This window comes from Mauremys reevesii, linkage group 3 (assembly GCF_016161935.1).
Source record: "Mauremys reevesii isolate NIE-2019 linkage group 3, ASM1616193v1, whole genome shotgun sequence".
Classification (NCBI taxonomy): domain Eukaryota; kingdom Metazoa; phylum Chordata; order Testudines; family Geoemydidae; genus Mauremys; species Mauremys reevesii.
In genome coordinates, this window is record NC_052625.1 from 33,159,563 (window position 1) to 33,184,948 (window position 25,386).

Here is a 25,386-nt window from a genome sequence, read left to right on the forward strand (position 1 = left end):
CAAACCCAAGCTACTGCTTGTGCTTCAGACTTCTCCATTAAGTGTATTCGTTTTAAAAGAACCACCACCACCACCACTTTCTTTCATCCTTCAAGATTAAATAAGAATTGTATGCTTTTCTAGTCCCTGACTACGGATTTGTGGTCCCAGCTACACACATTTAACCTTTCAGGGGTTGAGCTGTAGGTAAAAATGCAAAGTATTCCTGAAAGAGAATTAAATAAAAGCTACCACAAATTAACTCTTCCACAATTACCTGCACCATTAGTGTTAACAGGTACCATGACTTGTGTCTCCCCACCAGCTCTCAAATCTCAAGAGATGTACAAACACTGTACTAGGCAAATTAGTTCACTGTTCTGTCATTACGCACTCCATTAACTATATTATTGAAGATTAAAATATACCATCACAAGTTGTGTGCTTAGCACAATTAGGAGTCCTATTTCTGGAAGGACTTTGGTGTAGAGCAATCACTGTCTTCTACTTTTATTAACAAGTCAGTTAAGACTAAGGGAAATAGTTCCTCCTTGGTCTACCATCTCTCACTGGCTTTTTAACTGGAGATGGGGTGCACACAACTCTGTATCATATCCCTATATACCATAGTTATAAGTCTCTCTGTCATTTGATCACCAGTTTAGCAAATTGTGTCTTGAGTACTTGGTCTTTGAGAGCTAGAACTGTCTATTCCATGAACATACATGTGCCACTTGACAGTTCTTCTTTAGTCGGTGAAATGAGCTGGTTATCCATCCATTTTGAACAATTTGCTGCTGGCCTTCTCCCCTATTTGGTCTTCCCAAACTCCACCCAGGTTTTTACTCATTGATTACTTACTTCCTCAAGTACTTACTGAACTTCCGTTGGTTGTGGTCTGTTTCTAAACTCTCACTTCTATTTATTTGTTCTTAGCTAATTCACTTAATCATCTTGTTCCTGAACTCCCATGCGGACAGAGAGCCCCCTTTTATACCTAGTTGAGTTAGGCAGAAACAATAAAAACTGCTGGTTTGTCTACCTGTTTTAAAAATATCTTTATTATCATAGCCACCCAGCTCCTCTGCTGCAATTCAGCTCACTAAGCCTGCAGAATCACCTCAGTTCATTGCCCATAGTCAGTCACTCCACAAATTTAAATGAATTCTCTTAAATTTCTCAATAATGGAGTAAAAAATTAGGGAAAGAGGACTTTGTTGTGTTAGAACTAGGGCAGTTGATTAATGGCAGTTAACTCACGTGATTAACAAAAAAATTAATTGTGATTAATTGCAGTTTTAATCGCACTGTTAAGCAATAGAATACCATTGAAATTTATTGAATATTTTTGAACGTTTTAGTACATTTTCAAATATATTTGTTTCAATTACAACACAGAATACAAAGTGTACACTACTAACTTTATATTATTTTTATCATTTTTACAGTGCAAATAATTGTAAACAAAAGAAATATTATTTTTCAATTCACCTCATACAGATGCTCCCCGAGCTACGTAAACCCGACGTACACAAATCCAAGTTTACAGAAAAAGTTCCATAAGATAGAAATAGGAAGGGTTTGGGGTTTTTTGGGGGGCGTAATGGTTGGAGTTACGTTTCTCACTTACGCAAAATTTGAGTTATGCAAGACGTTCCAGAACAGAACGCTTGCGTAAATTGGGGAGCGTCTGTACAAGTACTGCAGTGCAATCTCTTGATTGTGAAATGTAGGTTTTTGTTTTTTTTTAAACAAATGTAGGTTTTTTTGTTACATAACTGCACTCAAAAACAAAACAATGCAAAACTTTAGCGCCTACAAATCCACTCAGTCCTATTTCTCGTTCAGATAATCGCTAAGACAAACAAGTTTGTTTACATTTATGGGAGATAATGCTGCCCACTTCTTATTTACAATGTCACCAGAAACTGAGAACAGGGACATTTGTAGCTGGCATTGCAAGGTATTTACATGCCAGATATGCTAAACAGTCCTATGCCCCTTCATGCTTAGGCCACCATTGCAGGGGATATGCTTCCATGCTGATGACGCTCATTAAAAATTTTTTTAATTAAATTAATTAAATTTCTGACTGAACTCCTCAGGGAAGAACTGTATGTCTCTGGCTCTATTTTACCCACATTCTGCCATTTATTTCATGTTATAGTAGTCTCAGATGATGACTCAGCACATACTGTTCATTTTAAGAACACTTTCACTGCAGATTTGACAAAACTCAAAGAAAGTACCAATGTGCGATTTCTAAAGATAGCTACAGAACTTGATCCAAGATTTAAGAATCTGAAGTGCCTTCCAAAATCTGAGATGGATGAGGTATGGAGCATACTTTCAGATATCTTAAAAGAGCAACACTCTGGTGTGGAAACTACAGAACCCGAACCACCAAAAAAGAAAATCAACCTTCTGCTGGTGGCATCTGACTCAGATGATGAAAGTGAACACGCGTCGGGCCACACTGCTTTGGACTCTTATGGAGCAAACCTCGTTATCACCACAGACACATCCACAACCATCAGCAATTGAATAGCTTCCCCCCCACCACCCATCTAATTTCCATCAGATATTATTATATAACTCTTTTCTTTAAATTTAATATCATTATGGATGCTCCTCCATCTCCAGACTTTCTACAATATCCTAAAAAAGCAGAAGCTGTCAGGCAGTCCTCTTGCCAAAATAACTGACTAAGAAGAGGCTGCCCCTCTGAGATTACATGAAATTACACACTGGCTAAAACAAGTCTCAAGTGAACAGACTATCTTGAAAAAGATGAAGATATAAGTGAAATAAAAAATATTACTAGTACATATCAAGCTAATTTGCAAGTCTTGGCAACAAGACTGGAGGAAGCTGAGAACAGAATCTTCTCACTACAAGACACAGAAAGAGGAAAGAACTATTAAAGCATGGCAGGAGAAGGTTCATGATCTCAATGGAAGACCAAGGAGAAACGATCTGAGAATTGTGGTTCTTCCAGAGGGGATGGAAAAAGGGAGGCCTACGGAATTTTTATCCACCATGCTGCCGATGTTTTTGTCTCTGGCCCCTGACCAGAATGAAATATGGAGAGAGCCCACCACACCCCTGCACCAAAATATCCCCTCCAAATGCAAAGCCCATGGCCATAATTGTAAGATTTTTATTTTATTGAGGAATATTGAGGAACTAACTTTTACAAAAGCCCATGAACTTAAAAATCTAAAATGGAAGGGACACAGGCTGATGATTTTCCCAAATTACACCAAGAACATGGGAGAAAAGAGGGGTAAAGGGCTGAGTTTGGACTACTTAATTTCTTTTCTTGCATCTTTCAGAGTTAAAACAGAAGGCAAGATGTTTAGTTTTCTGACAGCAAAAGAAGCTGAAAGGTATCTGATCTCACTATGGTAAAAGACCTCACAGAAGACACAGACAGGACTAAAACAACTTTATCAGATCAGTCATGGCAGTGCTGGAATACAGTTCTCAGTCTAGAAACAAACTGTACCTGGCAAATTTACCGATTTGTCTCCTCCCTTCTCCTCAGTTTTATTTCCTTGAACTTCCCTGGTTTCACCAATGAGGGAGCTGGCTGAGAAGAGAGTGGGTGGGGAGAAGGATCTCATCTCTGATTGTACTTTGACCCTCCAGATCTTCCACAAAGACCCAGGAAGCAGCTCTGGCTGCTACTGTTAGCAGGCTGAAGTAATTTGGACACTCCTGTATTGCCTGCACTGCCCCCGTCATGATTCCAGTCCACCTGGAGCATCTACGCATCACCACCCCTGGTGATCCCAGTGCACAGGGACCACATCCACCTCTGAGATTGTGACTGGAAGCAAATTGCTTCACCAGACCTGGGGACTTTTTACACCCATGAACAGAGAACAGAGATGTGTGATCTTATTTACTATCTAAGACACTCTCCCCTCATAGTACCTCTTCCAACCTTCCCCTCCATCTCTCCCCCTTTAAAAAAAAAAAAAAAAAACCTTCTCCTTCCTCCCTGATGATTTTACTTTGTTTCATCCCTATCTAATTTCCTAGATTCTGGTTTTATAGTAAACCTGGAAATATTCAATCCATTTACCCTTAATGCACACTTATAAGAGATACCAGATATAAACAATATAATGAGGATATCAGTTTAATGATGAATCTTTTCAATACACCTGTAAATAAATCTGACCTCCTAAAATCCTACCCAAAAATAATCATTATTGCTGTTTATGATTCAACAAATTATTGAGAATGTGTTAATATGAGATTGGCAGCTGTTTCTTCAGTAATATTCAGGTGCTCTTCTTTAATTTCTATTAAATGAGCTGAAATAAGTGTTGATGATGATTTACATTGCTAATGTAACTACTGAGCAGTGGCGTTCACACTAATTAAGAGTGGACAAGGCTCTAGGGGAAAAGTTTAGGCAGAAATGTTCTGTCAATGAACCCTTGTCTGTAATGATCCAGTTATATTAGAATGAGGTTATCTAAACAAATCATGTAACTTCCTTATATATCCACTATAGACTTGTTCTTAAGTTTAAATGCTAGCCTTCTTCCTCCTTTTATGTTGTGAATAGTACTGAAAACATGCACTCCCTTAGACTACCGGTATTTCTTCTCTATGAAGTTAGAGGGAATCCAGTTATACCCCAAATAGGTGTTTTGAGGAGTGAGGGGTGAGTCATGAGGACACCCCCTTGAAAACCTCCTGTACTTAGGTCCTATTCTGGTCGGATAAGACTTGGGTATTTTTAAGTGATCCTTGGTCAGTTTTGAACATTTTGTTTCTTTTTCTCATTTTTTCTCTTTTACTTTTCCTAGTCTGCCTTAACCTCTTCCCTTTCCCCTCCATCTCATGCCCCAGGGCAGTGAAAAGGAACTCAGATATGCCATTCCTAGATCTGGAACTAACAATGGCCTGAGCAATTACACTATTCAGATGTCTAAAAATGAGATATTTGACCTAAACACTCCATATGGCTAATATTATATATTGTGTTTCCTGGAACATCAAAGGAATGAATTACGTGAGAAAAAGAAAAAGAATTATCTCCCATCTAAAAACACTTGAAAGCAGATATTATCTTCCTTCAGGAAAGAGAAATTCAGGAGGGATGGATGGGAGAAGAGGTGTTTAACAATTTCTTCTCTGCAGCCAAAGATATAGAAATGTTGTTTCACAAAAGACAATTTACAAATTCTAGTTCTATGATTCTTTGAGGAAGGTAGATTTTTGCTACAACCTCTGACTCTATACATACCTTGACTAATATATATGGCCCCAATAAAGATGATCCACATTTTTTAAACAAGTTTTTTCCCAAATTAATTAATATCCCACATGAATCAATCATAGGAGGAGATTTTAATGAGATGGACCCTTTTTTAGACAAGTCAGGCAAGCCCCAGCATACACACTCACATGTTAGAAACATTACAAAATACTGTATGGAAGAAGTATGGTTAAAAGATGTACAGAGATTACAAAACCCTACAATGAAGGATTTTACTTTTTTTTTTCCCCTCCTCACATTCCACATATTCACAAATAGATTTTTATGAATTTGGTGGACTCAGTGCTTAATAATGAAATAAAATCTATCACGATCTCTGATCGTGTACCAGTGATACTATAATTTTCCCCACCTGAGACAAACTGGACTTGTAAAAACTGGAGACTGAACTTCTGTCTTTAGAAAGAAACATTTTCAGAACTGTGTCACTGAAGTTCGGTTTTTCTTCAAAACTAATCACACACCAGAGATATCCAATCCACCCTATCAGATACACTAAAAGCTTTTATTAGGGGCAGGATCATTTCCTACTCAGTGGGTAGCAAGAGGGCTAGCCAGGCGTGGCTCCTGGAATTAACTGAACTTCTTAAAAGCTATGGATTTAGAATGTGCAAGCTACCTCTCCACGGAAATCTTAAAAAATTAATCAATCAGTCTTTGGTATGAGGTAAATAGACTGACTTCAGCACAAGCCAAATGTCCTCTTTTTAGACTTAAACAAACATACTGGGAATGGGGAGAGAGAGCAAAGAAAGTTTTCACATACAGCCTGAAAATGAGAGGTTCAAGATCCTGAATAATATCACTCAAATCAGAACAAAGGCAGATTAGAAATAATCAAAAATAAATCAATGATCTATTTTTGAAATTCTACCAGCCTCTGTACAATAAATAATGGTTCTCCACCTGACACAGAAGAACTGAATACTTTTGTTAAAACTCTTAGGGCTTGGCTACACTTACAAGTTGCAGCGCTGGTGGAGGCTTTCCAGCGCTGCAATTACACCCCGTCCACACTTGCAGGGCACAACCAGCGCTGCAACTCCCTGGTTGCAGCGCTGGCTGAAAACCCATCCCGGCAGGGGTATAAGGAGTGCAGCGCTGGTGATCCAGCGCTGCTCAGCAGGTGTGGACACTCACCAGCGCTTTAATTGTCCTCCAGGGAATAAGGAGTTATCCCAGAATTCCTGTTCAGCCACTCTGCACATCAGTTTGCACTCTACTGCTCTTGCCTCAGGTGACCCGCCCTTTAAATGCCCCGGGAATTTTAAAAATCTCCTTCCTGTTTGCTGCAGCCAGGTGTGTGTGGAGTGCAATCAGTTAATCTTTCCAGGTGACCATGCCTCCACGCGGCAAACGAGCCCCAGCATGGAGCAATGGCAAGCTGATGGACCTCATCAGTGTTTGGGGGGAGGAATCTGTGCAGGCACAGCTGCGCTCCAGCCGTAGGAATTACGATATCTTTGAGCAGGTATCAAGGTCCATGCTGGATAGGGGCCATGATCGGGACGCACTACAATGCAGGGTGAAAGTTAAAGAGCTGCGGAGTGCCTATTACAAAGCCCGCGAGGGCAATCGCCGATCCGGAGCTGCCCCCACGACCTGCCGTTTTTACAGGGAGATGGACGCGATACTTGGGGGTGACCCCACTGCCAATCCCAGGACAACGATGGACACTTCTGAGCAGGCTGGGGGAGAGGAGGAGGAGGAGGCGAAGGCGGAGGCGGAAACCATGAGTGAAGCTCCTGGGATGGGGGAAGACACCCCAGAGTCCCTGGAGGCATGCAGCCAGGAGCTCTTCTCAAGCCAGGAGGAAAGTACCCAATCGCAGCAGCCAGCAGTTGCAGAAGGACAAGCAGAGGAGCGGGTTACCGGTAAGCGGCTTTTATTTTCTGGGTGGAAATGTTTCTGGAGAGGAAGGGGGGTTATGGCTGCATGCATGCCAGACTAGTAGATGTGGAATAGCCCGTTGATGTGGTCTATCACGTCGCGGTAATCTGCTTCAGTTATCTCAGCAAAAGTTTCATCCAGAGCGCGGGCAATATGTCTGCGCAGGTTTATAGGCAGAGCCACTGTGTTCCTTGTCCCAGTCACGCTGACGCGTCCGTGCCACTGTGCTGCAAGTGGTGGGGGGACCATTTCTGAACACAGGCAAGCCGCATAGGGTCCCGGGCGGAATCCACATTGCTCTAAAAGAGCCTCCCGCTGTTCCCTAGTGACTCGTAGCAGGGAGACATCTTCCAGGATTAACTCCTGTGAAAAATGTTGGGAGACTCTTTAGTGAAGAGATAGGGAGATAGTGAAGATCAGCCCTGCAGCTGCATCTTCACTCAACCCCTCTATCACTCCAGATTACCCGAAGCAACCAGCTCCCCTCTATCAATCAAGCCCCATTTCTCCCTCTATAAGCACCCCTCACTCACCATTTCGTGGCTTCTGTCGTGTTATGCGTGTGGTAAAAGAATGCTAAAGTGAGAACTCCCTCAGTGTAACAATTCATGTCTGGAGATAGTGGATACAATGCTGCCCCTGTTAAATGTTGTCATTTCTGGGTTTCTACAGTGACCTTGACTACTGGACTGAGCAGATGTTCCACAGCACAAAGGCTTCAAAATTTGAGAAAAAAATCCCCGAAAGAGCAAAGAGGACATGCTGAAAACTGTTCTTCATCACTCTGCTAGAGAGAGTAAGGAATTGAAGGAGTGGAGAGAGAAGGAAAGCATGATCCGCCAGAGACATTGGCGTAGAAATGCTGTGGCAAAGAGGAAAAGCACAAACCAGCTGCTAGAGATCCTGTCGCGCCAAGCGGACTCTCTCCAGGCTATCGTAGCCATGCAGGCAGAGCAGTCCCGTGCTGCCCCACAGCCCCCCCCGTCCCAAAGCTTTTTGCCTTGTGCCCCAATGTCAGCTCAAACCACCTTTCCCCAGCATCCAGGTTCTTACCACCACCAGCTGCCTCCAACACCTGTACGTTCACCAACCAGCCCTGATACCTACCACCACCCTTACCCCATGCACTCAACCCCCATCACCATGCAGTATATGCACCCTGAAGTGCAGGATTCATTAAACAGCACTCCAGACAGGACATATGCAAACTTGTGACTGTACAGTTCACCAACCCACACCCCTGCCCTCTTGTGTTCATGAAATGTTGTGTGTCTGTCTGTCAAGGAAGTTTTTTTCTTTTCAATAAAACAATTCTTGGCTTTGAAAACAGTCTTTATTATAGCAGACAGTGAAAGATACCTTAGCCCAGTAAAGAAAGAGGCACTGCAAATCATTTTAGGGATAATAGAATAACAGTGTAAACAGTGCAATTCACTCCCATGCAAGGCAGCAAACATTACTGTTGGCTTTCAGCCTCAAATTCTTCCCTCAAGGCATCCCTAATCCTTGAAGCCCTGTGCTGGGCCTCTCTATTAGCCCTGCTCTCTGGCTGTGCATATTCAGCCTCCAGGACTTGAACCTCGGTGGTCCATGCCTGACTGAATGTTTCACCCTTCCCTTCACAAATATTATGGAGGGTACAGCAAGCGGATATAACCGCGGGGATGCTGCTTTCCCCCAAGTCTAGCTTCCCATACAAGGAATGCCAGCGTGCCTTTAAACGGCCAAAAGCACACTCCACAGTCATTCGGCACCGGCTCAGCCTGTAGTTGAACCGGTCCTTGCTCCTGTCTAGCGTCCCTGGATAGGGTTTCATGAGCCAAGGCAGTAACGGGTAAGCGGGTCTCCAAGGATCACAATGGGCATTTCGACGTCCCCTACTGTGATCTTCCTGTCTGGGAAAAAGTCCCTGCCTGCATCTTCCTGAACAGGCCACTGTTCCGAAGATGCGTGCATCATGCACCTTTCCAGGCCAGTCTGTGTAAATGTCAATGAAACGCCGCGGTGATCCACAAGCGCCTGGAGAACCATAGAGAAATACCCCTTACGATTAACGCTCTGATGCCAGGTGGGGGCCAGAATAGGAATATGCGTCCCATCTATCGCCTCCACAGTTAGGGAAACCCATTTGTGCAAAGCCATCCACAATGTCCTGCACGCTCCCCAGAGTCACGGTCTTTCTTAGCAGGATGCGATTAATTGCCTTGCAAACTTGCATCAAAACGATTCCAACGGTCGACTTTCCCACTCCAAACTGGTTCCCGACCGACCGGTAGCTGTCTGGAGTTGCCAGCTTCCAGATTGCAATAGCCACCCGCTTTTCCACCGTCAGGGCAGCTCTCAATCTTGTGTCCTTGCGCCGCAGAGTGGGGGCGAGCTCAGCACACAGTCCCATCAAAGTGGCTTTTCTGATACGAAAGTTCTGCAGCCACTGCTCGTCATCCCAGACTTCCATGATGATGTGATCCCACCACTCAGTGCTTGTTTCCGAGCCCAAAAGCGGCGTTCAATGGTGCTGAGCATTTCCGTGAATGCCACAAGCACTGTAGTGTCACACGCGCAGGAGACTCGATATCGATATCATCGTCAGACTCCTCACTGTCACTTTGGAGCTGAAGGAATAGCTCGACTGCCAAACGTGTTGTGCTGGCGACACTCATCAGCACAGTCCTCAGCAGCTCGGGCTCCATTTGCCACAGAAATCGCGATTCACACAGAGAGTAAAACAGAAAGACACTCACAATGGCGCCAAACGTTGCCGGAAAGAGTGAATGCTGGGATGTGAAGCGATGCACCACGGGGCGTTGGCACACAGGAAGCGGAATGACCCGCACACTTCCTTCCCCTTCCCACAATACTCAGCGCCAAAATGGGATGAGGTGCTCTGTGGGATAGCTGCCCACAATGCACCTCTCAATACAGCGCTGGAAAGTGCTGCAAGTGTGGCCACACTGCAGCGCTGGTAGCTGTCAGTGTGGCCACACTCCAGCGCTGGCCCTACACAGCTGCATGACCAGCGCTGTAACTCCCAGCGCTGCAACTTGTAAGTGTAGCCAAGCCCTTAGGCTGTGTCTACACTGCCACTTTCAGTGCTAAAACTTTAGTTGTTCAGGGGTGTGAAAAAACACGCCCCTGAGTGACAAAACTTTTAGTGCTGAAAAGTGCCATTATCAACAGTGCTTTATTGCTGGGAGCCACACTCCCAGTGATAAAGCTACCACCCCTCGTTCAGGATGGTTATTTTTTTAATCACCAGGAGAGCTCTCCCCCAGCAATAAAGAGTTACTACACCGCCCACGTTACAGTGCTGCCGTGACCACACTTTAATGTGAGCAGTGTAGACATACCCTTAACCTCCCACAAATCTCATGAGAGCAGCAGGCAAGGCTAGCCTCTCTCTTGCAATCAGAGGATATAATCAAGGCCATCAAGGAAATGAGTCCAGGCAAGACCACCAGTCCTGATGGCCTACCAATAAAATTCCATCAAAATACCAAAGAACTGGCTCCTAAGCTGTTATAATTTATGAAGATGCCCTAAAAAAAGGTATGTTACTTCCTACTACGAGAGAAGCCATAATTACTGTACTACTTAAACAAAGTAACAATGTGCAAAAGTGTAATAGCTATAAATCCATCTCTTTAATACAGGTATTCTCAAACTCAAGTGAGATTTACTAATAAAAAAGGCACAGTTCTGATAACACACGTCAGTTGATCAATGTAATGGCATTCCACTAACATCCTAGAAATTCCCATGCAAGCATTTCACTCAATGCAGAAAAGATTTTGACAGTGAACTGGAAATATCTGTTTCTGACCCTGGATAAGTTTGAGTTGGGGAAATCCTTTATTTCATGCATAAAGCGGTCATATTCCAATCCCAACTTTTGCATCCTGACAAACAGCACAATACTCCCACTCTTTGATCTGTTTCAAGGAAATAAACAGGGATGCCCTCTCTCCCCTGTCATTTTCAACTTAGCATTAGAACCATTTACAAGACTAATTAGGGAATACTAAGGTATTTAGTGGATCAAATCAGGGTCTCAGGAGACAAAAATCCTTCTCTCCTAATCTATTAAAAAAAAATTCAGGTCAATCAATATCCTACAAACAACAGGTAACGTTGCAGATTCTCTGGCTACAAGATAAATTGGGATACATCAGAAACAATGAAGATCCACTGGATTTAGCTGGAAGTGGCTCTTCCGCAGGGACATTTAGATGGCAGCAGAAAAACCTCAGATAGCTTGGCATCCTATTCCCTAAGAAAATTAAAAACACAGTCAAGGTTAACCTAGCTCTATTAATCATGCAGTTATCAAATGATTTAAATAGATGGTAGGTACTACCTCTCTCCCTTTGGGGAAAAATGATCATTAAAATTAATGCCCTTCCCAGGTTCCTTTTCATTCGGACCTCCTTCCCACTCCATACTCCTCCTTTTTATTTTATTACAATCGAAAACATGTTCAGGTCCTTCTTGTGGGGTGCTGATGATAAAAGGAGATTCTGAGTTTAAGGATTTCAAATTTCTGTCAAAACAAGTGGTTTCAGGTTTCCCAGCTTTAAAGTTTATCATCAGGCAACAATTCTTAGCCAACCAGCACAGTGGCTCATTCCCTCAAGCTGTAGAGACCCGAACTGACTCCACATGGAAGCAGAAGTGGTTGCTCCTTTACTCTTTAACAAAGTGCTGCAGTAGGATTATTGCCGGATTCCCTAAAGAACAATTAACAACTATTGTGGCAACCATAAATACTTGGCATACGTCTATTAAATTTAAAAGTCACCCCCTCCTGCATACCAGGGCCTCTATCTGGAATAACTCAAAACTCTGTAAAGCAGGCAACCCCATCATTTGGCCAGATTGAATTAGGAAAGGGATTTTGATCTTCCTCCCTTCTACAGTATTAAAAGAAAGGTTCAGTCTAGAGACTAAGAAGGAGTGGCAATATATCCAACTTAAACATGCCGTCCAGTGCTGTAACAAGGGCGAGGCGAGTGAGGCACTTGCCTTGGGTGCACAAAGCCAAGGGGCGCAGAAAGCGGCAGAGAAAAAAAAAAAAGCCGCAATCAGCGGTGCTTCGGGACCCACCGCCGAATTGCCACATCAGGCATAAAAATACCTAGTTACGGCTCTGATGCCGTCTCCTGTCTGCTTGGCTCCAAAGCCTGTGCTACCCCAACCCATCTAAAATGCTTTAATTTCTTAAAATATTACCCAAAGTGCCAAGACCTATGGCAACACTGTATGCACACTTGGCTGGAAAATTTGAATTAAACATGGATTGCCTAAAAGAGAAATGAGAAGAGGAACTAGGCAAATTCTTCTATGCTAGCCAATAGAAATACTCCAAACTGTTCCTTGGACATCTGTTTTAAGATTAATCCAGCAGAAAATCGTTTGGATGATGCACTGGACCATCCTCTGACTGTTCAAAAACAGGTGCTGCTAAAACAGACAAATGTTGGTGCTGTGATTCAGCAGGTGCTATCTTAACCCATACACTCTGGGAATGCTCCTATACCCATATGTTTTGGGCAGAACTTAACTGGAGAGTGATTTTTTTCATATCAAATAAAATTGTGTTACAAGCTAAACATGTAATCTTAAAGCTAATAGATGTTAATTGGAAGCTGAATAAATCTGAAAGACTTCAGCTAAGCAGAGCACTAATAATTGCTAAAAGACTCATACTACATAAGAACTGCCATGCTGGGTGAGACCAAAGGTCCATCTAGCCCAGTATCCTGTCTTCCGACAGTGCCCAATGCCAGGTACTTCAGAGGGAATGAACAGAATGGTCTAAAAAAAAGTAGAAGTCTAAAAAGTGACCAACAGTTGAAGACTGGAGCACAGACATCATAAGAACCATGGAAAAGAACTGTACACCATAACAGAAATACCTAAGAAAAATTCTCAGAGATATGGGATACTCTCCTGGAAGTATCTGAAAGATCCTATTAAAATGTTTCCCCCCACCCACTCACTTCCCCCTCCTCTCTCCCCACTTCCTTCCCTCCCAATCTCTATTCCCCTCCGCTGAACTTTTCTTCTATTCTTTATCTTAATTTTTCTTTAATTAGCTGGATTTTTATAAACTAATTAGGTTTGTAAATTGTGTAATACAAATACTAATTTATATTTTAACCATTCATATTTTTTATATACAGTGAAATCCTGCTATAACGCGACGTTTGGGGTCCAAAAACTTCCATCGTGCTAAATGCGGGGTCGCAGTATAGTGGGGTTTCAAACCAGTCAGTTTGTCAGTGGTCCCCAAAACGGTGCATTGATGTGCGCCGCCTAGTGCCCACTGCCCAGCAGGGGAGAGGAGCCGCGGCCCCCCTGCCTGCCGGGGACAGAGAACTCTGAGGCTGTGCGCACCAGTGCTCTCTGTCCCCGGCAGGTGCGGGGCCGCGGCTTCTCTCTGGCTTCAAAAGGAGCCGGGGTCCCCCACCTGCCAGGGACAGAGAGCACCGGCGCCCGCAGGCCCAGAGAAGCCGGAGAGAAGCTGTGGCCCCACACCTGCCAGGGACAGAGAGCACCGGCGCCCGCAGCCCCGGAGTTCTCTGTCCCTGGCAGGCAGCGAGCCACGGCTCCTCTTGAAGCCGGAGAGAAGCCGTGGCCCCACGCCTGCCGGGGACAGAGAGCACCGGCACCCGCAGCCTCGGAGTCCTCTGTCCCTGGCAGGCAGCGAGCCACGGCTCCTCTTGAAGCCGGAGAGAAGCCGTGGCCCCACGCCTGCCGGGGACAGAGAGCACCGGCGCCCGCAGCCCCGGAGTTCTCTGTCCCTGGCAGGCAGCGAGCCACGGCTCCTCTTGAAGCCGGAGAGAAGCCGTGGCCCCACGCCTGCCGGGGACAGAGAGCACCGGCACCCGCAGCCTCGGAGTCCTCTGTCCCTGGCAGGCGCGGGGCCGTGGCTTCTTTTGAAGCTGGAGAGAAGCTGCAGCCCCGCGCCTGCCAGGGACAGAGAGCACCGGCGCCCGCAGCCCCAGAGTTCTCTGTCCCCGGCAGGCGGGGAGCCACGGCTCTTCTTGAAGCCTGAGAGAAGCTGAAGCCCCGCGCCTGCCGGGGACAGAGAGCACCGGCACCCGCAGCCCTGGAGAAGCCGGAGAGAAGGTGCAGCCCGCGCCTGCTGGGGACAGAGAGCACCAGCGCCTGCAGCCTCGGAGTTCTCTGTCCCCGGCAGGAGCAGGGCTGCAGCTTCTCTCTCCTGCCAAGATGTTGGGGACCACTGGTACTGTACAGTACTGTGAAAACATTATCTAAGTTGTATCTGCCTTAAAGGGGAGCCAACCTATGATCGCGTTATATGCGATTTCGTGTTATAGCGGGGCGGGTTATAGCGGGGTTTCACTGTAATTAAATGTTTCAAGTATAGGTCAGGTTAGGTAGCAAATTGTTAATATATTATGAGAAGTTTATATATATTTTATATTTTTTGTATGTATATTTTTATAAAATGTAATAATAAGTTAATAGGAAAACAAATATTACATTCCATATTATCTACTACGGACAGCACACCAAACTTCATTTATTCCAGTCTGACTGTGTGTGCTTAGATTTACCTCTTGTTGGCTTCTTTTGAGCAATTATAAAAACATTCTGCAGAACACCTCCCTGGAGAGAGCTTACTATGCACAATTTTGGCAAACAGAAGTGCTTCCTTCTATATACTGAGAAGAATATATAGCATTTCAACAGGTTGACACTGAGAGACTTGGGGGAGGGAACAGGTGAATCAATAAAAGCCATAATATTTCCATTTGAGCTTTATGTCCAAAGAAAACAATAATGTACTTAAAAAAACACCACTAAAGAAAAAGCAATTAAAAGGATATAATTCGGTTAGGCCTCAAGAAAACCAAATTTCATTCCGCATCTTTTGAGGAAGACTGTACTGTGTTCAGGAATTTGTGTTTTTGTTTATATCCATGGAAAATTCAAGTTTTCCAGTATTTATGATCACGCCAGTGGCCAGAAACCATCACCAGCCAATCAACACCCCTTTGATTTGATTTAAGCCAATGACAAGACTTCACCCTTGCTGCCTGGCAGGGGGGGAGGGGATATGGGGGAGAAAAATAGGGAGAAGCTATAGAGCAGTGGTTCTTAACCTGGGGTGCACACCCCCTGGGGGTGCGAGATGCCCTTTCTGGGGGTGCGAGACATGCCAGATTTTGTTAGAAGGTAAATCATTGAAAACACAAATTAAGCACAGGCATGTAAGTACAACTACTTTGTTTCATCAAACCTATGTATTTATTAACATTATAAGTTTTTTAACGATTATTGTAATGTACAAACAAAAAAATTATTTTCAAGTTTTTAAGCTAATTGTAGTGAAATTATCTCTCTACAAAATACAGTGTACCACCACGTTGCGGGGTATTTCTTGACGCATGCACAGATGATGATGTGGCAGCGCCGTGGCTTTGTTTGAATTCAGTTAGCCGCTATCTCTTTCATTCTATAGTTATGTATATCTAGGTTTAAAGAACTGACCTACTTCAACTATTTTTGATAAGGGGTGCGAGAACATGTTTTGAGAACCAAAGGGGTGCAGGCTACAGTAAAGGTTAAGAACCACTGCTCTAGAGTCTCCCTTGAAAACTTTTAATTCGTCATTAGAAGTGTCCTTTACAGCTATCCCATTCCAGAAGAAGAAAGAGGTATTGTAGAGAAAGGCCAAGAGGATTTGCAGTTGCGTGTATTCAAGCAACCCAAATCCTGTTAGTAAGATTACTAATTATAATGAATCCTGAAGGTTCAACAGATGAAACAATTTTGGACTTCTGGAAGGAGGAGTTGGAGTCAGAAAGATGAGAAAGTAACTGAGGCACTAGGAATCTGAGAAAAAGGATAGCAGCTGGTTGGGATGGAGAGTCAGTGCCTTTAACACTCATGGCATTATAACAAAATAGAAAGACATTAACCAATTTCAGAAAATGTAACAGCAGTTTGTCAGAACTAAATGCTGTTACTTTAAGAAACAGAAGGGGAAGAGAGTATAAATAATACACAAGTCTCCACAGCATAAGCATATCACTATGCACAGGAAGCAGAACTAGACAATGAAATGGCTTCTGTTTTTACAGCTTCAAAAAGATTTCTTTATGTAAATGGAGGGGAAAAAACAGATTTTTAAGCTTCTAAATCATTTGTCTTCAACTAATCCAACTGTGCATCAAGACACTAAAATACTCCCTCCTTTGAAGGGGCTGAGCAACCTGCCCTCAGCAGCACTTCAGGATTAAGGGAGCCAAAACTAGTAACATCAACATGAAACTTTTAAAGCTTTCAAAGCACCCTAAAAATTGTTTCCAAAGAAGGAACAAAGTATTACAGTTAATAAGGAGAGTGTGTATGCAGGGTGTCCTACAGGATTCTTGGGAATCCACATTTGAGAATGTGTATTTATTCACATGCAAGAAATATTAATGTGGAATTAAGGTAGTTGGCACTCAGTACTGCCCTATTCTCCTTGTGCCATTCCAGGACATTTGAGTTTAATTTCCAAAACTCAAATATTGGAGAACCAGGAAACGTTCAAGTTAAAGTCCCCTGTAATAAAGGTTAATATTATGTGAAACAAATAGGCAGCTTTGGACAACCATAAAATACTGAGTTATGTGACTCTTCCCACACAACCTTAATTGCTCATTCAATTCCTGCTTTAAGGAGTCCATCAGTGACATCACAGGACCCTACTCCTCCCTATGCCCTTGCCAGCCAATTGCAAGTATCCCCAGATTAATGGTGCTGCACAGTGAAGGTCCATTGGACTGGACTGGACTGTATGATAAGGGGTTCTGATTTGGAGTTTAGTTCGGCACTGAAATCGGCAGGGTTACTCTTCCCATTCTTATTGCCATCCCTATGCAGGCAGAGTTAACTTTTACTCCTCACATAGTACAGTGTCACTGTAGCTCTCAAAGAACAAATTAAAAAAAAAAAAAGTGTCCATATTCCTATGTGGTGTATACTAGTCCCTCATTTTACAGTTCAAGTACATGGCTTCCTCATATTTATTTTTAGAAAATGTACTATACTATCAAATAAATATTCTAAACTGTACCAGAAAATTATCTGTAGAAGAGAAAGGTGGACACTCTGCCATGGTTAAGACTGAGAACTGCTTTCACTTATAAATTTAGGAACTTTTCTAAAATCTTCCAATGTTTCCAATACAAATTTTTCATGTGTAGCAGAGGATAGTTTTCTGTCCAAATCTACAGGGATCCATAAAAGCTGTTTTTGAAATATGAGATGCAAAAATAAGTGTTAGTCATGATTTGTAAACCTTTTAAACTACCTTAATTTTTTTTAATTCTTCTTGTGTACCTTTGAGTCCCAACTTTTGCCCAGGAAAAACGTGATTTCTTCACAGACAGAATAGGGAGTAAAGGCAAAACTTATAATGGAATATTGATTGCAACCATACAGACAGATCTCCTACTGAGTGGATTTCATTCATTTTAATTTTGTGCAACCTGTAATTCAAAAACAGCTGAATCACATTTTTCATGCATTGGCATCTGCCTGCATTCTGCAACAAATCTGTTGCTACTAACAACAATAATTACCTCAGCTACACAAAACTAAGTTGCTAGGAACAAATCTTGGTCCTTTTGCTCCAAAAATATAGGCATCTACCTTTACTAAGGGATAAAGTTATAGAAAGACCCATATGTCCTTCCTAAACTGCACCAGCCACCAGAGAATAAAACTGTTTGTCATAACAATTACAATAAGAACTTTAATAACTTGTTTAATTTAATTACAATTTATATTCGTTAAATAAAGAATATGCACAAGTTTTCAATGAGATATTACAATGTGGAAAAACTGATGTGATACTAGTAAAAAAAATTTGAGCTAGAAACAGACTCTAGTCAAAATTTTTAGATCAGAATAATTTTGTGATGACTTGTAACTTTAAAAAAGTGTTCTCAAATTGACTATAAACTTTTCAAAAAGATTCTCTTTTGCTTTCGGAATAAAACTGGCAATTTTCAGGACAAATTAATTTGCTAGCCAAAGCTGGAAGGTCATTAAAAATAGGAGTTTATAATGGAACCTAGTCACAAATTTATACCCCAATTCTTCAAACACAAGTATAATTTTACTCATATTAGTCCCATTGAAGTCAATGGGACTACTCACATGAGTAAAGTAATTCCAGGATTGATGTCTTAATGGAAGAGAGAATTCTCTCTCTTTATAGGATGTGTACATGGTACAATTAAAGAGTCCATTTACTTCACTGGAAATTTTGAGTGTACAAGGAATGAAGCATCAAGCCCAAATACATTTAAAATGTGACCTGAAAGGCATTTTACCTGATGAGATCTGATTTCAGCATTTTGTGTTTCTTCTAAACAACTGATGACATCATGGACATCTGAAACAGCTGCATTTCCAAAACCACCCTGTGTATTAGTGATGTTCTCAGCTGTTGCACATTATGCAGTAAACAAGATCCAAGATGCAGTTGTCAGCAAGAACTCAAGTAGTAACTGATTTTCAACTATTTCAATTGAAAATATATTTAGGTATGATCTTGTACTCCTTGTGTACCCCAAACACTATATACACACAAACACTTAAAAACGTGTATAATAATACATATAAAATATTTAATATGTCTGTAAGTAGTAAGTGCATATATTTTTTTATTTACTATTTGTGCGTCTTTTGTTTTCTGTAGAGTTAATTGCTTTATGAAATATTATGAGAATACAACATTTTAAAATTTGGACATCTGCAATAAAACTAAACAATTTTACCACTCTGAAGATTCTGCCTTTTGGTCTGGTTTTGGTTATAGAAAATTAAGTTCATACAGAAAACCAGAGTGCAACTTATGTAGGACAGCTGGAGAGGGAATAAGGAGTTAACCTCCACTTCTCCCTCGGTATTTTTTTTAAGCAAATGTGTTCCAATATCACTGCAATGCATTATAGTACCACAGAAATCTTGGGATTAACTAAAGGGCATTTTTTACCTCTTCGGTAGAGAGAACCTAACTGCATCACACACACAATGAATTCTATCTTCAATGAGGAGGTGGCAAAACATACTAGTCCTGTTCCTTTTGTGATTCACAGAGCAACACAGAAATTATTCTAGATGCCCTACTGGCTAACTGTTACAGTAGTTGCAGTTTACAGTATGATATCTAATGGTTAGTTCAACATAGACACTGTCAAACTGCAAAGAGCCTAACTCTGGCAGATGAGCTGCCAAAGTCACCCTACCATCAGAGGCAGTCCTTCCTGTAAGCCACTGACAAATGTCACAACATGTTTTGACAGCATTAGCATATGAACCTCTGCCATAAGACTAAAAACAACAGGCATCCCTGTAAACAGTATGAGTTAGCAGATGGCTAGGGGGAAAACAGTACCAATCAAGTTCAAAATACCTCATAATGCAGTCATGCGAGTCATTTTGCACCTACAAATGTAATGCTTTCCAAGAATACTCTTTGGTAAACACAAGGTCACTTGCACTGACATTAGTCAAAACCAGATTTTTAATTACCACATATGTATTAAATTCCCAAGAAAGTGTTCAAAAATACTATTTTGCCTTTTTTTAATTACATAGGTGAAGAGCCACTTTACAATAAATTTAGGAACCAGACTACCAAATGCAGTCATCACAGATCTCTAAGAAACTGACTTACTCATTAGTCTCCATTATGTAGCAAATGTCACTGCTGTAGAGACACAGAGTGCTTAGCAAAGACAGAATGTTATTCATATAGATGTGATACACTGATTAGAGGACTGCAGCAGTCGTCATATAAAAATGGCATCATATACATGGCCAGGCAGAATAACAGATCATTAGAAAATATGAAACTGGCTATGTTTTATAAAATGTACTTACACATTTCTGTAATGCCCAAAACACCCTCCAACTTTCATCTACATCAGAAAATTTAGAAAAAATTCCCACTGGTGTTACCACCAGACCCATCATTAGCACCAGCAGGAGCCCTAATATAGACAAGAGTCTGGCAGCTGTTTTTAGCCATCATAGGGCTTTGTTAACACAGTGGCAAAAATGCTAGTAAATGCCAGAACCTAATCTATGCTAATGCTCCCACCAGTAAAGAACCAGGGGGAGCACTGATGCAATTTTTGTTAATGGACTGTTTTATAATACTTAAATACTGCACCTACAAATGTGTTTGCTGTGGACAGGGGCGGCTCTAGGCACCAGCAAACCAAGCTGTTGCCTAGGGCGGCCAAATCTAGGGGGCGGCAGGCTGGGCCGGTGGACCTGCCGCAGTCATGCCTGCGGGAGGTCCACCGGAGCCGCGGGACGACCGGACCTGCCGCAGGCATGACTGCGGAGGGGGGCTCGTCCCGCGGCTCGGCTGGACCTCCCGCAGGCATGACTGCGGCAGCTCAAGCGGAGCCCGCGGGAGGTTCACTGTTCCCGCGGCTCCGGTGGAGCTCCCGCAGCCATGCCTGCGGCAGGTCCGCTCGTCCTGGGGCTCCGGTGGACCTGCCGCGGGAGCTCAACCGGAGCCGCGGGAAGAGGGGACCCGCCGCGGGACCGAGGAAGGGCGGCGCAGCACACCGCGCTGCCTGGGGCAGCCTAATTTCTAGAGCCGCCCCTGGCTGTGGAGAAGGGACTGTTAAATTTCAATTTTGAAATTATGCCCCTTTTGGAAAGGCAGCACTTCAGTACTTTTGATGTTCATGAGATACACTGGTTTGAAAGCACTGGAAACTGAATTTCAACAGTGTAGCTACAATATGGCTAACAGAAGGGCAAACTTACCCAGAAAGCTCTGCCACCTCTGGGTGGAAAGGCATATGTTTCATTTCCATGCCCATTCAGACCTTGGACTGTGAATAACAAAAAGTGGCCCCAGTTTTGATGTGTGTGTATCCAGTAGTGAAACTGGACTGAACCCATAAACTCATTTTACATAATCCAAACATCCATCACTTGGTAACAATAGCTTTTTGTCATCATACACCCAGGATAAATTAATATGGGATTTTTTCCAAAAGCACCTAAGGCTGACATTTTCAAGAGACTAAGGGAATTAGACACTTAAACCCTCTTGAATTGCTAGTGGATTTGGGTCCCTAACTCTTTTGGGAACCAATGAAAATCCCAGCCTAAGGCATCTTTTGAAACTCCCACTCAAGACCCAGCAACCTGGATGTAAAAGGGACCTGGTAATGGAATATGGAGCCTGAGCAACCCATTTGACCCAAATGGTTTCATTAACTGTGGGTCCAAAGGATAAAATCTCTTCAAACCTGTTTCCCTCTCAATACTGCAAAATGGTTACAAATTGAATCAATTTCTTTAACAAGGAAAAGGTGAGAGAGGAAGCAGATTTTCACATCAGGCACTTAAATATACAAAATTAATAGTTTCCCAGTAGACAAAGATGCCTTTGCCAATGAAACATCCCCCTTTGCCCTTACTTCTTATTCCAAAGTACACTTTGACTGTTTTGTATCATTCATGGTGACACAACATTAGATACATTTGCAGAGACAAAGAGTATTTTGTGCCAGAGAAGAGACTGAGGTTAAACTCAACAAGTTACTCACTGGGTCTGTTATGTATTCCAGAGTCTAATTCAGTTTCTCTGAAACTGAACCTTTCTTTGGAAAGTAGAACTACTGCCCTATCACAGTCTACTCTCCCCACAAAAGTATACACAGATGTGCAAGAAGAAACCACTTTACAAAAACGTGGGTGCTACTTTTGGCAGCAATGACTAGTACAAACTTATTCCCAGGAGAGATGGAGCAGTCATGTACAGTTTCTGGCTAAATAACTGAAGGCTTAGTGAGTAACTACCTTCATTAAAGCCAATAAAATCCTTCTTCCACAGAGACTAAGAGGCTAAGCAGCCTTGAAATGGGAGTCTAGTCTCTATTACAATATGAGCCTACAGTGGAAATTGCACCAGTTGGGGAGGCAGCAGCAGAAGCTACTCAGCTTCCCCCAAACAAGACCAGTAGCTCCCAGAGGCACTATCATCAGTCCCAGCTACTTTAAAGACAGGGTTTAACCTGCAACAATCTAAAACCTGGCTCCAGTCCCAGCTCTTCCTGGTGTCACCTTTAAAAATAGCCCCAGACAAAGGTCCTGCTGGCTCTTGGGGGCAGAAGGGGATGAGGGCTGGAGTTTAATGGACATAGGACAGACTCACTGTGCAGGAGTTGGGGGCCACTGCACTGTCACATGCTAAAGAAGAGGGTCTCCGCTCACAGCCTGAGCTGCTTTCACTGACCCCCCTTCACAGCCTGCAGACTGCTTGGCCCACAGGGACTTCCCCCCACATTAATGTTAAGCAAAAACTCTGGGGAAATAAAGGGATAGAGGGCAAAAGGCACCCATACCAGTGAGGTACACACATACAGGCTGCAGGTACAGATGACAGCGGAGCAAACACACACTAGGTGGCAGGTTATAGAGAGAAACCTGGCACCCACATGTGCACGTACACACACACACACGGAGGCACAGGGAGGTTAGAGGATAGCCAGGTGCACACACACTGGGGTGGGAGTAATAAAAGGTGGGTGCACACCACCTGTGTGTGTGTAAATAGAGGATAAGTACACACACCTGAGGGGAAGAGTATTGAGTGCAGGTACACCCCCACTCCCTGGCGAGTGTTACTGAGAGTGGGTACATACACACACACACACACACACACAAAGGGAGGAGTATGGAGGACAAGTACACCACTGCAAGAAGGTGTAAGAAGGATGGGTGCACATAATCCTCAGGGAAAGTACCAAGGGAGGGTGTGTACAGACACGCACACACAATGACCAAAGGCAAGAAAGATACCAGGGACAGATGTACATACACACCCACACACCCCCTCGGGGAGGGCGGAGATCCCAAGGGTAGGTGTGTACACCCCTTGGGGTGGGAGGATACCAAGAGTGGGTGTGTACACATGCACGCACACACCCTGCGGGTGCCAATGGCACATGTACACTCACTCCTCAGGGGCAACGATGGCACGTGTACATACAAACACACACACACACCCTGGGGCACTGATGGCACGTGAACACACATCCGTGCACCGGGGAAGAGGGGACGACACACCAATAACACGTATACACACACACGCCAAAGGGACCGATGGCATATGTACGTACAAAATTACACACCAGGAGTACCAATGGTGTATGTACATGCAGGCATGCACGGACCAGGGTACCAATGGCATGTGTACATGCACTCACCAGGGGCACCGACGGCAGGTGTGTGTATACACACACACACCCATACCCCGGGGGCACCGACGGCAAGTATATGTATACACACACACAGCCATACCCCGGGGGGCACCGACGGCAGGTATATGTACACACACACACACCCCCATACCCTGGGGGCACCGACGGCAGGTGTGTGTATACACACCCACACACACACCCATGCCCCGAGGCACCAACGGCAGGTGTGTATACACACATACCCATACCCCGGGGGCACCGACGGCAGGTATGTGTATACACACACACACACACCCATGCCCCGAGGCACCAACGGCAGGTGTGTATACACACACCCCCATACCCCGGGGGCACCGACGGCAGGTATATGTATACACACCCACACACACACCCATACCCCGAGGCACCGACGGCAGGTATGTGTATACACACACACACACCCATACCCCTGGGGCACCGACGGCAGGTGTGTATACACACACACACCCCCATACCCCGAGGCACCGACGGCGGGTGTGTACACACACAACCACACCGACCCCGCAGCCCTACGGCCGAGCGGGGCGGCCGGGGCCGCTCTTCCAATCCCAGCTGCCCCGGCCCGGCTTGCGCTCGGCGCCCCGCAGGGAGGCGCTGCCTCGGCCCGGCCGGCGGACTCACGTGGAGAGTTTCCTGGTCCAGAAGAGCCCCCCGGGCCACAGCTCCTGCAGCTGCACGGCCCGGCCCAGGTTGCCTTTGATCTGGGCCAGCAGGCGGCTCGCCTCGGCCTCCAGCCGGTCCCCGTACGGCAGCAGCTTGTTGTAGGCGATCTCCTTCTGCGGCGCGAAGCCCGGCGCCTCCCCGGGCGGCCCGCTCCCGCTCCCGCTCCCGGCCATGGCTGCTGCCGCCGGCGCCGTCCCCTGCCGCTGCCGACGCCCTCTGCGCCCGGCTCCGTCCTAACGAGTCACACAGCGGCTCCTGGTGACGAAGCAACCAACCGAGCGAACGGCCGCCTCCCGCTCGGGCCAGGTCACTTCCTGCGCGGGGGCGGGGGAGCGGAAGCGGGCGGTGGAGGCGGGGGACTGAGTGGGGAAGATGCTCGGGGAGTGGGAGAGGCGCTTTGGGGCCGGCACTCTGGGGCCTGAGGGGGGCAGGGAGGAGTGGGGCAGGCTCTGGGAGCCGCGAGAAGTCGGGGGCGGCACTCTGGGGCCTGAGGGGGGCAGGGAGGAGTGGGACAGGCTCTGGGAGCCGAGGGAAGTCGGGGGCGGCACTCTGGGACCTGAGGGGGGCAGGGAGGAGTGGGGCAGGCTCTGGGAGCCGAGGGAAGTCAGGGGTGGCACTCTGGGGCTGATAGTGGCAGGGAGGAGTGGGGCAGGCTCTGGGAGCCGAGGGAAGTTGGGGGCGGCACTCTGGGGCTGAGGGGGGCAGGGAGGAGTGGGGCAGGCTCTGGGAGCTGAGGGAAGTCGGGGGCGGCACTCTGGGGCTGAGTGGGGCAGGGAGGAGTGGGGCAGGCTCTGGGAGCCGAGGGAAGTCAGGGGCAGCACCCGGGGGCTGAGTGGGGCAGGGAGGAGTGGGGCAGGCTCTGGGAGCCGAGGGAAGTCGGGGGCGGCACTCTGGGCCCTGAGGGGGGCAGGGAGGAGTAGGGCAGGCTCTGGGAGGGAAGTTGGGGGCACTCTGGGGCTGAGGGGGCAGGGAGGAGTGGGGCAGGCTCTGGGAGCTGAGGGAAGTCGGGGGCGGCACTCTGGGGCTGAGAGGGGCAGGGAGGAGTGGGGCAGGCTCTGGGAGCCGAGGGAAGTCAGGGGTGGCGCTCTGGGGCCTGAGGGGGGCAGGGAGGAGTGGGGCAGCCTCTGGGAGCTGAGGGAAGTCGGGGGCGGTACTCTGGGGCTGAGAGGGGCAGGGAGGAGTGGGGCAGCCTCTGGGAGCTGAGGGAAGTCGGGGGCGGCACTCTGGGGCTGAGAGGGGCAGGGAGGAGTGGGGCAG

At 45.3% G+C, this 25,386-nt stretch overlaps 1 protein-coding gene across 1 annotated transcript in view; it reads right to left on the bottom strand.

Annotated features, from left to right (window-relative positions):
* The window catches only part of PSME4 (proteasome activator subunit 4), a 236,595-nt gene extending 212,232 nt beyond the window's left edge, over positions 1 to 24,363 (bottom strand). The window contains exon 1 of the mRNA XM_039529281.1: positions 24,088 to 24,363. Coding sequence (XP_039385215.1) covers positions 24,088 to 24,302 — 215 coding nt within the window. The 5' untranslated portion in view covers positions 24,303 to 24,363. The remainder of the gene's footprint in view (positions 1 to 24,087) is intronic.
* Between the last annotated feature and the right edge of the window lie 1,023 nt (positions 24,364 to 25,386).